Source organism: Meriones unguiculatus, chromosome 3 (genome assembly GCF_030254825.1).
Source record: "Meriones unguiculatus strain TT.TT164.6M chromosome 3, Bangor_MerUng_6.1, whole genome shotgun sequence".
In the NCBI taxonomy this organism is placed as follows: domain Eukaryota; kingdom Metazoa; phylum Chordata; class Mammalia; order Rodentia; family Muridae; genus Meriones; species Meriones unguiculatus.
The window spans coordinates 136,804,188-136,820,153 of NC_083351.1; the positions used below are offsets into that span (position 1 = coordinate 136,804,188).

The window sequence follows — 15,966 nt, forward strand, 5'->3', positions numbered from 1 at the left end:
GCGCCGGGGCGGAAGGAGGAAGCAGGCGGAAGGAAGCGGCTGCTCCGCAGCGCCTCCCACCGGCTGGAGGCCGCGCGGCGCGGGCCGCTTTTCCCGCGCAACTCGCTGGGCTGGTGAGGGCGATGGAGTGGGCCCTCAGCCAGGTCAGCCCTGCGAGGGTCTTTGATGCAGAGACCACCGGGGATTGAATTCAACCTGCGGCTGTCCCAGGGAGTGAGTTTGCTTGCATTAATCGGCAACAACTAATGCTACAACCACCTCCTTACGTGCTCCGTACTTGTTTATACATTCACATATTTCTTTGTGTGTATGCCAGATTCTGTGAGCTTAGTCTGAGTAGAGCAAATGACTAAAACCACAAGCAGAGTCACACTAAAGAGGGCAGAGTCTTCAAGATGAGACGTGCAGACTAAGAATCTGGTGAAGAAAGCTAAACTGAACTAAGGATTGTAATCGTTCTTAACACTCTACTGGGAGCTTTAGAAGAAAATTTTTAAAAAATGCATGATCCAATGCAATTGCTCCATAGATACGGCCCAAAGACACAGGAACCAGACAAAAATTTAACCACAGACCTTCCTCCTGCTTTAGCTCTTCCTCTGGATCACTCCTTTTCTGCTGATTATCATCATACTCAAATTTTTACCCTATCATTTAAAAGTTTTTACTTACTCAACTTCCCCCTTTACCTGAACAAAGAATCCATCTATGTAAGCCCTCCCAATGAGGGCTCCAATGACAGCCAACTGGCAAATCAGATTAATACATTCTTGAAGGGCCATGGATCACCCCTTTGGCTGACCCAACCATTATGATTTACTATAGTCTTTGGTGCCTACCCTTTCAAGTGTCTCACCAAGTTTCTCCAACAAAAACTGCAAGCTTTTGACGCCCAGGGGGTGATTAAATTCTTCATTTAATAGCCAGTCCCTATCCCACCTGCAAAGAACCTCAACACGCTCCTTCTACCACTGTAACTATTGACTTCTTCAGCTGGAAAAGACCCCCTGAAACTATGACCTTTCTCCTTTCTTTTCACTCTTCCAGCGTTGAGGTATATTGGGTAGTAGACTCGGGTCATAGGAAATTCAATCAGGCTGTTATGGCAATAGCCCCTAGCTGTAAAGAATGGCTTAGCCCCAGGCAGACCTGTCAGCTCCACATGCAGAAATAATATGCCGGGATGGAAAATAACCCACCCTGCTACCAATCAAACCACAAGAAAATAGCTGTAACTTCCTGGTAGCCATAGACACACACACACACAAAGTGTGTGCCCTCTAAGTGTGCTCAGCCATCATCTTGCAAGGAAGGGGGCTCCCACTGTTCCAACAGTCTCAGCCTGTTGAAATCGACTCTTGTCTGCCTCTCGGCCTCATGTTTCCTACATGTATAGTATTTTACTTTCTTACATTCTATCTTGGTTGGGGCAGTCATACAAACATACACATTTGCTAAAATCCAGTGAACTGTGTGCTTTAAATTGGTGGATTTTCTTGTTCATGAATTTTACCTCTATCAGCTGACTTCTTTAAAAAATGCAATTGGCTATTACTCATCAGGAAAGCACGTGCCCTGCGTGTCTGTGGCCCTGCGTGTCTGTAGCCCTTCGTTCGGTCTCAGCACAGCAATCAACCTTCTGAATTCCATTCTAATTGTGTGTGAGTGCCTGCATGTGCGTGTACTCGTGGAGGGCAGAGGAACTGGCTGGCGTCAATTCACAGCTCTTCCACCACAGCAGGTCCCAATGATCAAACACAGATCCTCAGGCTTGGTAGGAAATAGCCTTACCTGCTGGCCATCCTGCAGCATTAATATGCCTTTAAAAATTAAATGAAGGACGAAGATTCCAAGCTGAGTTTCTGTTTTTCACCTACAGGTTGCTGCCTAACCGGGAAGTAGTGAGCAGCAATGAAAGGCATGGAGACGGCAATGTCTGAGGTTCCACGACAGGTACTTATCCTTGTGAGCCCCTGCACTAATGGGTGGTCACAGTGCAGCAGCAAGCTTCAGCAGCACAAGCTGCTTGGATACAGACAGACACAGTAGGAATGGGAAAACGGACTATGCGTGATCCCACAGTCTCAACTGCTTGGGTGGCTTAGGCAGAAGGATCGCTTAAGGCCAGAAGTCAGAAGCCAACTTAGAAAACAGAATTTAAATGTGTCTCGAGAAGTGGAAGGGCAGAAAGCAGCACCTATCGCTAGTGTCTTAAATGCCAGAAGCAGAGAAATGCTCAGAATGTTCGTGCAGAACATGAGCTCATCAGCTGCACAGAGGCTGTGGGGAGGACGTAGATGACTCCTGGTTTTGAAGAGTGCTCTTGGGGATCACAGTGAGAGATGAGAAGGACGTGGAGCAGCAGATCTGGGGGAGGACATAAAGGAAGTTGTTTCACTCCTGGAATGTTGAAGATGCCCACTAGACCCTCAGGAAACAACAGCTATGAACAATAGCTACTGACATCTGGAATTCAAAGAACAAATGAGGGAAAGAAATGGAGAATACAAAGTATTTACAGCCATGAAGCTGGGTGATGGGGCCCAGGAGAAGTGGAGGAAAATAATGGTCGTTCACTCCTGAAATTAACATACCTTGAATACTGCTTGGAACTGCACTTGAGGCCAGGTGGTGGTGGTGGTGGTGCACATTTTTGATCCCAGCTCTTGGGAGGCAGAGGCAGGCAGGCCTTCGTGAGTTTGAGGCCAGCCTGGTCTAGGGAGTAAGTTCCAAGACAGCCAGGGCTACACAGAGAACCTCGTTGTAGCTATAAACATGCTTTTGTTTTGGTCCCAGGTGTGGGACTGATTCAGAAGGTCCACAGCAGCAGACTATTTGCCTCCTGCCGCTTGGAAAGCTCTTTACTAGTTTAAATCTGAGTACTGCGGAGAGAGGATAAATGCCAGAGCCCATGTGTGAAGTGAAGAGAAAGAGCAAGGCTGCTGCTGCTTCCCCCTTGCTCTTCCTGGTTGCTGTTATGAGAAGAGAAGTTCGAGATCTGAAAGGAGGATTAGACTGGCTCCAAGGAACCCTACGAGACCCTAACCAGCCGGAAGCAGCACAGAAGGAACTGTGCCCTCTCTCTCCTACCTGGTGTTGGGGTGGAGAATGGAGAAAAGATAAAGGAAATGTAAATAGGAGTTTTGTTTGTTTTTTTTGTTTTGTCTGTTTGTTTTTTAATTACATCAACAGACTCAGTCTTAAAAAACAATAAATAAATACAAAATACTTTTTTATGAGTTGCATTGGTCACGGTGGTGTTTAATTATATCAATAAAAAGCCACTAATACAATCACTACTGTAGGAAAGAGTGTTCTGTTCTTGTATTATTTGCCTAAATTACTCTGATCCCACTTTAACACCTCTGTTCTAGTTTTCTTTTAAAAGATACTTCTCAGGAGCTGAAGGGATGGCTCAGGGGTTAAGAGCACTTGCTCTTGCAGAGGACCTGGGATCAATTCTCATCACACACACGGTGGTTCACAACCATAACTCTAGTTCCAGGAGATCCAGTGCCCTCCTCTTACCTCTATAGGCACCAAATACAGATATGCTGCAATACATACACACAGGTAAAATATGCAAAATTAATAAATCTAATAAAAACAATCTTAAAAGAAATACTGAGACATGTAGTTCAATGTTAGGTGACTAAGCTAGTATGCACAAGGCCTGATTTTGGTTGGAGCACAGCAAGACAGGACAAAAAACATCTCTTGGCCTCTGCAGGTACCAGATATGTACATGGTGTATAAGCAAATATGCAGGCAGGATGCTCATGCACATAAAAATGAATAAATCTAAACAAAAAAGAGATGAATACAAGATACATAAACTTTTTTTTTTTAAATAAATATCTTTTGCATTCACTTGTGTAATTCCCCACCACCACTTAGATGTCAGAGATTCATTGCTGGGCAAGCATTCTGTCAGAGTTACACTACCACCCACATGTATGAACTTTAACCCTTCTTTGTTGAAATGTTTGTACATTACTCAAGAAAGGATAAGGCTTGCTACCCGTTTCAGTCTTTGTGTTAAAAATTTTAAGAACAGGGGTTGGAGAGATGGCTCTGAGGTTGAGAGCACAGTCTGCTCTTTCAGAGGTCCTGAGTTCAATTCTCAGCAACCTCATAGTGGCTCGCACCATCTATACTAAGATCTAATGCCCTCTTCTGGTGTGCATGTGTACATACAGATGGAGTACTCATATACATTACATAAATCTTTAAAAAAATTTTAATAAAATGTGCAGACTTACTCTTAGACAATTCACCTGGACAGTGGTGGCACACGCCTTTAATACCAGCACTAGAGAGGCAGAGGCAAGGAGAACTCTGAGTTCAAGGCCAGCCTACAGAGTGAGGTCCAGGACAGCCAGGGCTACACAGAGCAACCCTATCTTCAAGAACCAAAAGAAAAAAGACAATTGAATTGCATTCACTTTATTTTAGGATGGTTTCACTTCTCAGGACAGAAACACAAACAGAAAGTGTGGTCCTGTAGGCAGGCTAAGACCATGTTTTCTACTCCCCTAAAGTACTAGCCCAGTCCCACAAAAGGTATTATAAATCTCAGAAGTTAGGGGAAAGGTGAAGACTGCATTTCTAATTGTTAATGACGTTGTTACTATTTGATTACTCATAACAGTAGTGATACAAATTCAACCCTTTTAATCAGGGAAACTAATAAATTGGTTTCCTGTAAAGTAACACAATTCCATAAAGATATAAACTAATTTGCCCCCTTTAGAGACACTGCAGTGCAGTAGAGAAATTGTTTTCACTTTGTAAACGTCTTTTAAGTTGTTTGGGTTTCAGGGTACTTCAGGACCCCAAAAATCAAGCAGTTCGTGACAAAAAATGAAAGTGAAAAAGTATACACACAGGTCTGTGAAGACTTCACCCATTTTGCTATAGGTGTCCATGGACCGATTTATCACCTCAGCGGGAATTCCAGACAGCAGCAGTGCAGCCGTCAGCACTGTGGTCTTCATCTTCTTTTCACCCTGCACAGAGGAAAAGAAAGGTAACCACATGCCCTAGGCAGACGACACATGCTCCAGACAAGCACGATTGAGGCTGTTATCTCTCCTCACTGTCTTCAAAACTAAAACTGCTAATGAAGTGTCAAAACAGTATCACATTTACTGGGCACAGAATAGGCCAAGCAAAGAATGACTAGGCAACAGCAAACACCACCATCCCCAGCTGAAGTCTTCTAAAGGTCATTCTCCAGGTGTGGCAGTGCACGCCTTTACTCTCATCACTCAGGAAGCAGAGGGAGGCAGATCTGTGTGCTCACAGAGATGATATGGTAAGTTCTAAGGCAGCCAGGCCCCTGTAGAGATCCTAATTAATTAATTGACTATCATTTTGGAAGCAAGACATAAGTAACAAGTTTAGAGACATACAATAACACAAGGTAAAAAACAAGAAAAACCAGCTGGGCCTGGTGGCCTACCCCTGTAATCCCAGTATTTGGGAGGAGGATCTCTGTGAGTTCAAGGCCAGCCTGGTCTACAAAGTGAGTCCAGAGCAACCAGGGCTACATAGAGAGTCCCTGTCTCAAAAACAAACGAAAAATATTACTTACAGGGTATAAATACCTATACCACATAAATGAAGTGATAATGCCTGACCCACGGATTCAAATGGCATAGAGACTGTGCTGGTGTCTCATGTAAATAAAGGAAGGGACCAAGAAGCTCTGAGCCAGCCCAGCACCACACACATATCTGGAAAGATTTCAGAGTAGAGGAAGCAGCCTGCCCAGATGGGCAGGATCTTTTCAGAGGCGGAGGAGAAATCCATCCTAAGTTTGTCTCATGACAACAAAAGCCAGAAGCAGAAAAATCTAGGTATGCTGGAGAGCATGCAATTGCAAACAAAACTGTGGGGACACTCTACAGGACCCCAGCAGCTGTGCAAAGAAGCAGAGCCTAGCTTTTCATGGGATGGGATGTCACTGAATAGTTAGAGCACTTCTCGGGGAAACTATCTTGTCTCATTTAAAAATAGTTTGTTGTTTTTTTTTTTTTTTCTTTTTTCTTTTTTTGGTTTTCGAAACATGGTTTCTCTGAAGCCCTGGCTGTCCTGGAATTCACTCTGTACACCAGGCTGGCCTTAAACTCAAGAGATCTGCCTGCTTCTACCTCCCAAGTGCTAGATTTAAAGGCCACCACTACCTGGCTAATTAGGCTCTTGAGGCACCGTCACATGATCCCAGACTGGCCGCAAACTGGCTACACGTCTAAGACTTACTAATAGACTCCCCTTCACAGTGGCTAGGCTTTTGGGCATGAGCAGCCATGCCCAATTCATGTGGTAGTGAGGCTCAGAATCATAGCTTCATGCAAGCTAGAGAAAACTCTCCCACCCAAAATGTAGCTCCTGATACTCGGCTCATTTTTGTAGTTATTTTTAGTTCATGTATATGGGTATTTTTGCCTACATGTGTATTTACTCACTATATGTATGCCTTGTACCTGCAGATGCCAGAAGAGGACATCAAATGCCCTGGATTGGTGTTACAGACCATATGCTTAACTACTGAGTCATCTCTCCAGCCCTAGTCTGTTTTTAAAAGGAATTCAAAGGTGAGTTTTAAATTTTTTAGTACCACTAAATACCTACTGACGACTCAGCAATTTTAAACATATAAAAGCTACATAGTTAACCAAGAGAAACAAAAACTTATATCCACAACAAAATTCATACTAAGCAGGGCACAGTGGCACAGGCCTGTAATCCCAGCACTCAGGGAAGCAGAGGTAGGTGGATCTCTGTGAGTTCGAGGCCAGCCTCATCTATAAATGGAGTCCAGGACAGCCAAGGCTACACAGAGAAACCCTGTCTTGAAGAAGAACAAAAACAAAAACTCATGCTAGCAAATTCTTGCCTGGTGGTGGTAGCACACGCCTTTAATCCCAGCACTTGGGAGGTAGGGGCAGTCCAGGCTGGTCTCAAACTCATGCTCCTTCTGGCTACACCTTCTGAATGTTAGAATTACCTCCAAGCATCACCTGGCTGACATACGAGGGAGTTCACCCTTGACTGAGGCAAGCCAAGCTCACCACTCTGCTGTGTAACTGTTGTCTAGTATCTCTCATTCCCAACAGTAAAGTGAATGGGCTATCACGGATCCAAAAGGGGGCCCAGAAAAACAACCAAATTCGTTTTAACAATTAATTTCTTACCAACAGAATGAATTACTAAATTTCCCAATGAATCTGAAGATGAGCTCTGGCAGGGAAGCCATTTTGAATGTTTTCATTACATGTAATGACTGAGTGGTTGTTTGTGTATGAGTGTGAAAGTTAGAGGGCACGTTGCACAGGCCATTCTCTGCTCCATGATTCCTAGTAATCAAACTCAAGCCAGGCTTGGTGGGAACTGTCTTTACTTGCTAAGCCATCTTGCTGGCCCTAACCCTGTAGCACTAACTCAGTCTAAGTAATGTTTCCCAAACAGAACTTTTTAAATTATGTGTATGTGTGTGTATCTGTACAGGTATGTGCACATGAGAGCTAGTACTCACAGTGGCCAGAGCACTGTAGCTGGAACTACAGGCAATTGTGAACCACCAGACATGGGTGCTGAGAATCAGACTTGAGCAGACTAGGGCAGAATGTGTTCTTAACCACTGAGCTACCTTCCCACCCCTTAAGTTCTGTCATGAGCAGGTGAAAGTGCTGGTCTGCAAGCCTGATGACCTCACTCTGATCCCTGGAAGCCAGAACAGGAAAAAGAAAAACAACTCCTAAAAGTTGTCCTCTGACTTCCACCAAAGCATGTCCAAACTTACATATCCTACATATACACACAAATACATGCACACACAAATAAATTAAATTGTTGACAATTACTTAATCACGAGTCAACCTAAATACATCATAATTAAGAAAAGACTTAAATTTACCTTGGGAAAATATTTGTATAGTCCCATGTACGCAAGTTGTAAAGTAAGAAATGGAGCAAATATAGACTGTGAAGACAGAAAATAAAATTAAATGTTTCCAATTGAATCATTCATATCACACTAAGTCAACTTAACAAAAGCTATAAATTCCAAGCAAAACATTACAGGAGAATATTTAGTGCAGCAGCTGGAAGTATTAAAAAAAAAAAAAAGATTTTTTTTATTATTCATACACTGTTCTGCCTGCATGTACCCCTGCATGCCAGAAGAGGGCTCCAGGTCTCACTATGAGCCACCATATGCTTGATGGGAAATGAGCTCAGGCCCTCTGGAAGAGCAGACAGTGCTCTTAACCACTGAGCCATCTCTCCAGCCCTGGACTATTGTTTCTGCAGAAGAGTAAGGAAATACAGAGGTCTGACTATCCGTCCGTAAAGCATGCTCATGTGATGTGATTTCTCAGTGTGCCCTGCCCAAATGTGTGCTCAAGCACAAAGCTTCATTTTCTTTGTATAAGACAGGGACTCACTATGGAGAGCAGCAGCTCTCACCTGTGGGTTGCAGCCCTTTCACAGGGGTCACCGCAGACCTTGGAAAACAGATAGTCACATTGTGATTCGTAACAGCAGCAAAACTACAGTTATGAAGTAGCAACGATTTTGCCGTTGAGGGTCACTACAACATGAGGAACTGTGTTACAGGGCCACATCAGGAAGGTTGAGAACCACTGATACAGAGAGGCACTATGTAGACGCTGGCCTTGAACTCATGATCCTGCTGCCCTAGACTTGGAGGTAGACATGGAGTCTACCATGCCCAGCCCCAAACTCATCTTTCAGAGTACTGAGTGGTGCTGTAACCTCTCCCTCCCCTAGAAGAGACCGACCAACTAACGGCATAGACTAAAAGCTGGCGCTCCAGGGACAAAGCCACAAGTCCCTCGGAGCTGAGGCAGAGTTGACATACAGCTTGGCTTGAAAATGACAGGCTATTTTTAAAACAGTTTGGCCGTTTGACGTCTTCAACAAAAGGGAAAAAATCAAAATGGCACTTAACTTACATAATTATTTCTAAGATGTAATAAGTTATCAAGGGGCAAAGAGCATTGCTGTGTGGCAGAAGCAAGAAACAAACAGCTGAATATCTGACAGGGAAGAAAGCCAGAAAAGCAAAATGACAAAAACCCTCAGGGGCTGGAGAGGTGGCTCAGTGGGAAAGAGCACTCACTGCTCTTGCAGAAGACCTGGGTTCAATTCCCAGGGTCCATGTGGTGGTCACAACCACCTGTAATCTGGTTCCACAGAGCTGTCACCCCCTTCTAACTCCACAGGAACCCAGCACACACAAAGTATACACACACAGGCAAAACACTCATACACATACAATAAACAAAACTATCTTTAAAATTAGCTTTTGGAGGCTGGAGAGATGGCTCAGAGGTTAAACACACTGTCGGTTCTTCCAAAAGTCCTGAGTTCAATTCCCAGAAACCACAGGTGGATCACAACAATCTATAACAACATCTGGTGCCCTCTTCTGGCACACAGGCATACATGAAGGCAGAATACTGTATACATAATAAATAAATAAATCTTTAAAATAAATAGCACCACAGCACAGAGCCCTTAGATAAGAGCAGCTCCTGGCTCATATACTAAAGGCATCACTGATCTTGGCTATGGTGACTATTTATCACCAGGGGAGACCATTAACCCTGCTTAACAGATTCTGAGAGGGGCATAGAGAAGAAGAGGGAGGAAGTGTGGGATTGGAAGGGGATGAGGGAGGGGGGCTACAGCTGGGATACAAAGTGAATAAACTGTCATTAATAAAAATAAAATACAAATTTAAAAAAAAGAAAATATTTGCATAAAAGCACTTTTGATTTGTTTTTGAGTCTGGGTGTCTCTGTGCAGCCCTGGCTGTCCTGGAACGTATTCTATAGACCAAGCTGGCCTAGAAGGCAGAGATCCACCAGCCTCTGCCTCCCAGTGCTGGGATTAAAGACATGGACCACCATGCCCGGCTGCATAAAAGCAGATTTTTAAAACCTGCTTCACCTTATGATGTATGTAAATTGTACGTATGTATCTAGTGAATATTCTTAACGGTCTACTGAATGCACCTACTTCAAATCAAGACATTGGGAGGCTGGAGCAGTGGCCAGGTGGGTAACAGCACTTGGGTTCAGTTCCCAGAACTCGCACGGTAGCTCACAACTGCCTCTAATTCCAGCTCAGAGGACCTGACACCCTTTTCTGGCCTCAGTAGGCACCAAGCATGGACATGGTATACATACATGCATGTAGGAAATACACAAAATCAAATTAAAATAAGTCTTTTGAAAAAAGGCACTGTTGTCATGACACTACTACCGCTATACAACGCTGAAACAGCTTCTGTATTGTAGACACTCACCTGACCCCGGACCAAATGAAGTACACCTTAATGTCTCCAACTACTTGGGAAATTACTAGCTAATATGCAGTAGGTACAGGTGTCTACACTTCTGGTTCTAGGATGAGACTGCCTGGCTTCATCCCACCTGTCAGTTACTGTGGCCTTGGGTGAGTGAATCTGAGTCTTCATGGGTTCAAACGACATGTTAAGATGGAAATTAAATGAACTAATGTAAGACAAGCACTTAAAATGGTACCTGGCTTGTAAACAGACAGTAGTAACTACTATTCATAGGCTCTCATTCTGTAACTAGGATAAATAACTGGATTTATAATACACTTTCAAATGGCCCCATAGATCTGGTAATGCTGGCAAGAAATCTCCATTATTACAATTCAGCGAACATTTTCCTAGCCTTCAGCTCTTGTCTTACCAAATATTTGCAAACAAAAGCTCTGACGCCAAGAGCAAGAAGTGCACACCCCACCAATCTAAATATTCGGAAAGAGTCAAATTCTTCGGTGGTACTTCCATCCTCCTGGCTAGGCTTCTCGCTGATCAGCTGTTTTCGAAGTTTCATGGCCTCTTCAAATCTGGAAAGGTACTGTTCTAGGCTGTGGTGAGACGCCCTCTGGGCCGGGTCTGTCAGGTCACTTCTGTTGCGCTGTCGGAGCTCAACCCCATCATCACTACTGCATTCTGGTGGTTTAACCAACGAGTCCAGTTTGTCCCCCAGCTGGATTCCTGGATCCACACCACCAGACTGGTCAGCTGCTCCTCCACTGACTGAATCTCCCAGCACTACTCTCTTTGAAACGGAAGGCACACCGAGGGAGTTCAGTTTGTCACTGTCCTGCAGCTTTGATTTTGTTTGAGTTTCTTCTTCTGAGGAAAAAAGAATTAAAGCCTGCGTATTACATACTCAGAAAGCATCTTAAGCACTAACACTCAAAAATCCACCGCTAGAAGTTGGTCTCTGAATCAAACAACATACTGACTGCAGAAAACAAAACTAGCTCCTTCCTCTTCACCTTTAAAACACACCACACTAAAAAGGAGCTCTGGCGAGGTACAAACCTGAGGATAGGAGATGGGACTGGTAAGCAAACAGGCAAAGATAGTAAGGGATACTGCCAGGAATACAGAACAACTCTTTCACAGACAGAATACCCAGAGATATGACTGACTTTCTTGCAGTAGCTGATACTGATTAAAAATAAAAAACTATTAAAATCTCTTGAGGTTTCTATTTTACAGTCACATCTGCGTCCAGAGTGCTGTGAGCGCTGGGTGTGGTGTTTCTACAAGTACTGCCACAGCCGTGAGCAGGCACTTTGAGGATGCTGCTCTAGTTTTTATAGAAAGAACTCTACAAATGATAAAATTTGCAAAGCAAAAGGATAGAACAAGAAAGTAACTTGAGAAAGACAAGTACCAATACTTTAAAAAATATCTTCAGACTAAGCACCACAGAAAATGTTTCCTGTAGGTACCCACACCTCTCTTTGTATTCTCTAGGACGACATCTCTTAACACCTCACAGAAATCTGAGTTCTACACTCCAGTGGGAAGTTGGAGAAGCCGAGCATAGTCATAGTCAGTTGTGTTTGTAATGGACCCACCAATGTAATGGACCCACAATGTAATGGACCCAGCTTTGCAGGAGAAACGGGCTTCCTTTAGGGTAAATGCAGTGATTGAAATGAGGGATGAAATCTCAGCCAGTGAAAGGAAATCTGAGCCGGTGCATTACATCTTTAGGGAAGGCCTACAAAGAATGTTCGCTCATATACATTCACCTCTTCTAGAAGATCCATAAGTGACATAAGTTGAAGGCACTCAGCACAGCCACCAAGATATGACCACAGGGTCCCTGATCCCCACAAAGGACAGACTAGCCAATAGTTGAGTAATGACAAACTCATGGGGGACAAGAGTTACAAAGCAAAAGACAAAAGGTAGGCGTCAGGGGAGGAATTGGAAAGAAAAGCCTTTGAAGAGTACATGAAAACAATCTCCCTGAGGGCACAGTGGGATGACAAATTTGGGATAAACTACATGGCCTTCAAGAAAGGGGAGGAATAAGGAATGGAGAGCTGTCTTGGATAACTGGACCCAGAGAATCAGGAACCAGGGCTCTGTGGCCAGTGCGAGGATCCAAGAAAATAGGAAGCAACAAGGAACGCCCCGAGGTTAAGTGACAATGTAATACGGGTCGTCAACTAGGGGGCGGGGACAGAGGACGGTCAGACTGCACTTTTGGGGTAACAAGGTTTGCGAGAGCTGGAGGCGGTGGGAGGAGAGGGATTTTGAAGATTCAAAGTGATGGGCGGGAGACGGGAAACAGGCTCTCACCCGCGCCGCTCCCGGGCCTGTGAAAGCCCATGATCCGGTTGATGCGCTGCTCGGAGTTCATGAGGAGCTTTCTCCTCCGCAGCTCCGCTCGACGCTGAGAAGCCGACAGGCCCGAGGGGGCGGCGGGCCTGTCCCCGCCGTCGGGGGCCGCAGACCCCGGCTCCATGCTTTCTCTCCAGAGCGGGGCAGGGTGACGCCGGAGGATGACTTAAGGCAGGGCCGCAGAGTTCGGGCCCACTCCCACCGGAGGTCTGCCCCCTAGGAGGCGGGGACAGAGGAGGGCGCATGCGCCGAGAGCCCGCACGCGGCTCTGCCGCCACGTTCAGTGAGGGCAGCCCAGGGTTCGGGGTTTCTCGGTTCCTGGGTTAGCTTGCCGTGCTCTGGTTCCTCGCCACCGGGCTACCTCGCAGGGGCTCTCGAAGGGGAGGAGGCTGACGTCCTCCGGATGGGCGAAGTGCCAGTGAGGAACGGGTCCGTGTTCTTCTCTGCCAGGAAGCAAAATGGAGGTTGCAGCGGCAGGAGTTTGTCACCAGTCTTTACGCATCTTTGCGCCTTGGATACGTAAATGGCGACTGCGACGCTTTCCGGGCGCTTGGCCCTGGGGTTTGATGGTGGTGGTCAGGGTAGTTTTTTTTACAGCGTTTCTGCCAGGTTTTCCGAGTCGCTTTCGTGACCCAGTTGTCTTACTTGCCGACACTCCATAATCTTCTTCCTCTTCTCACTTGCAGCCCTGTTACTGAAATGTCCTTGCAGAGAAGGACTTTGCAGTTTGTATTATATTATAGACAGGAACCTGCAGCGTACGCTAGTAGTTTGTTCTGAGTGGCTCGGCACACGTTTATTGGCGGTAGCTGGTTTGACCTGAGTTCGCTCTCCCAAGTCAGGTGGTGGAGTGCTGGAGAAGTGCAAAAGGTTAAAACCGTTCAAGAGAGCTGGAGAGATGGCTCACTAATTAAGAGCACCAACTGCGCTTCCAGAGGACCTGGGTTCGATTCCCAGCAACCACACGGTAGTTTACAGCTGTCTGTAACACCGGTATCTGACACCCTCACACAGACATGCATGCAGGCAAAACACCGAAATAACACATAAAATAAGAATAAATAAAACATTTCTTTAAAACCGTTCAAGATTAACCAGATTTAGTGTTTCGAGAAGTGCAAGCTTGAGCAATTAAAATTAACTGTTTCCTTCCCTGTAAAACTGCTAGTTTAACATGGAGCGTTCAAACGGTTTTTTAAGGATTGTAACCTGTGTTCTCAGATCTCCAGCCCTTTGAATAAAGCACACCTTGCCACCAAGTGCCTTCTGTTCCCTCCTACATGAAGAGAGCCAACGCCCTGCCTGATGGGTGAAAAGCGGTAAAGAGCAGCTTCGTTTTATAGTCATGCCAGGAAGCAAAATGGAGGTTGCAGCTGCAGGCACTTGCCTTTTTTTGTAGCAGATTCTACAGTGTGACTCTGTCTCAGTAAGCTAAGATAAAAATAGAAGTTAAAAAAAAAAAAAAAAAGACACACACCCTAAAGGGCATAGTGTGTACCTAAATTTTCTTGCTATCTAAAAGACATTTTATAAGATGGGGTGTCTTGTCATATCAACATGCAAGGAAGTTATCAAATGTCAGAATGACCAAGGAACCTAACTGCCTAATAACACAAAGATGGAATGATTTAAACAGAAAAATGAGTAATTACAATAGACTGGGGATTCATGTCTGGGAGTACAAACCTGACCAAAAGCAGGTGGCTGAGCTGGAAAGATGTGTCGTCAAAGCCTTTTAAACCCAGCCACAGAGAAACAGAAGCAGGTATATCTAAGTTTCTGCCGGCATGCACTATGTAATGTAGTGAATTCTAGCTGGCCAGGGATGTGTGGCTAGTCCCTGTCCCTGTCTGTGGGGCTGGGTAATTGGCTCAGCTGTTGATCACTGCTGCTCTTCTAGAGGACCTGGGGTCTGTTCCCCGTACCCACATATCATCCAACTGTAACTTCTTTTCCAGACAGACCCAGGACAGACCCAATGCTCTGTCCTGGCCAGTGCAGGCAATGAATGCATATAGTGCTTAGGCATGCAGGCAAAACAACTGTGTGCATAAAACAAATCATAAGTAATTAAAAATGGATGAGTCATACATCCAAAAGTTATGGACTAGAGAGTTATGGACTGTAGTTAAGGGCACTGACTGCTCTTCCAGAGGACTGGGGTTCAGTTCCCAGCACTCACATGGCAGTTCACAACTGTCTGTAACTCCAGTTCCAGGGGACCCAACACCCTCATACAGATGTACAAGCAGGCAAAACACATGAATTAAAAATAAATTTTAAAAAATCTGAAAGTTATAAAAATATAAAGTCATATATTCATGACTATATATTCTTATGATTTCTGCTTTTGTTTTTCAAGACAGGGTTTCTCTGTGTAGTCCTGCTGTCCTGAAACTCACTCTGTAGACCAGACTAGTCTTAAACTCACAGAGATCCACCTGCCTCTGCCTACCAAGTGCTGGGATTAAAGGCGTGTACCACTGTCACCCAGCTTTCTTATGATTTTTATGTCATTTGCTTTTAGCCAGTTTGGCACAAACATTCATGAATGAACTACAGCAAGCTAGGAGACAGCCAGAAAATGCAAGCACATTAGCACACGTTGGTTTTACCTGAGCTGAATGTTTTCTATAGCCCTGAGGAACAGAACAGGGCTGATGGTACATGGGCACAGCAAAGACACTAAGTTGGGTTTGGAGAGATGGCTCAGTGGTTAAGGGCACGGCACTGGCTGCTCTTCCAGAAGACCTGAGTTTCATTCCTAGTACCTACATGGTGGCTCACAGCCATATGAAACTCCAGTTCCAGGGGATCTGATAACGTCTTCTGGCTTCCCCTGGCAACAGGCATGCACACAGTACATACACATACATACAGCCAAAACACCCATACACATAAATAAAGATAGTAAACCTGATGAAACAAGGAGGATTTTACATAGATGTCAGTCAACACAGAAATAAGGGGGAAAAGTGTGGTACATGTACACTGTGGGATGTAAAAACAATGAAATCATGAAAGTTACAGGTGAACAGATAGAATTTGTCTTATCTTTTTTTATTGCTGTGACTAAACATAATGGCCAAGGCAACATATTAAAAAAAAAAACATTTAACTTGGAAGCTTACACTTCCAGATGGTCAGAGTACATGACCATCACATGGAAGTAGACAGATAGATATGGAACAGTAGCTAAGTGTTTACATCAGATCCATAAGCACAAAGCAGAGACAGAGAGAGAGAGA

At 44.7% G+C, this 15,966-nt stretch overlaps 1 protein-coding gene across 2 annotated transcripts; it reads right to left on the reverse strand.

Moving 5' to 3' along the window:
• Positions 1-4,430: 4,430 nt before the first annotated feature.
• Positions 4,431-13,496, reverse strand: Camlg (calcium modulating ligand). Of its 2 annotated transcripts, XM_021659698.2 has the most exons (4): positions 12,677-13,455; positions 10,755-11,206; positions 7,922-7,987; positions 4,431-5,009 (listed from the first exon to the last, which is right to left on the reverse strand). In XM_021659698.2, exons 1-4 carry the CDS (start codon positions 12,840-12,842, stop codon positions 4,818-4,820), a joined length of 876 nt encoding a protein of 291 aa, XP_021515373.1. In that variant the 5' UTR covers positions 12,843-13,455; the 3' UTR covers positions 4,431-4,817. The 2 variants fall into 2 exon arrangements, with proteins under 2 accessions (XP_021515373.1, XP_060236592.1); XM_060380609.1 differs by lacking the exon at positions 7,922-7,987 and having other exon boundaries at positions 12,677-13,496.
• Positions 13,497-15,966: the final 2,470 nt, after the last annotated feature.

Bases quoted from the DNA above. Each gene is read 5' to 3' on its own strand.
- Camlg (XM_021659698.2), bottom strand. From the start codon at position 12,842: ATGGAGCCGGGGTCTGCGGCCCCCGACGGCGGGGACAGGCCCGCCGCC. The intron at 11,207-12,676 runs GTGAGAGCCTGT...TTTTTTCCTCAG, and splicing joins CAGGCCCGGGAGCGGCGCGG to AAGAAGAAACTCAAACAAAA. The intron at 7,988-10,754 runs GTAAGACAAGAG...CTGTCTTCACAG, and splicing joins CTTTTGTTTGCAAATATTTG to TCTATATTTGCTCCATTTCT.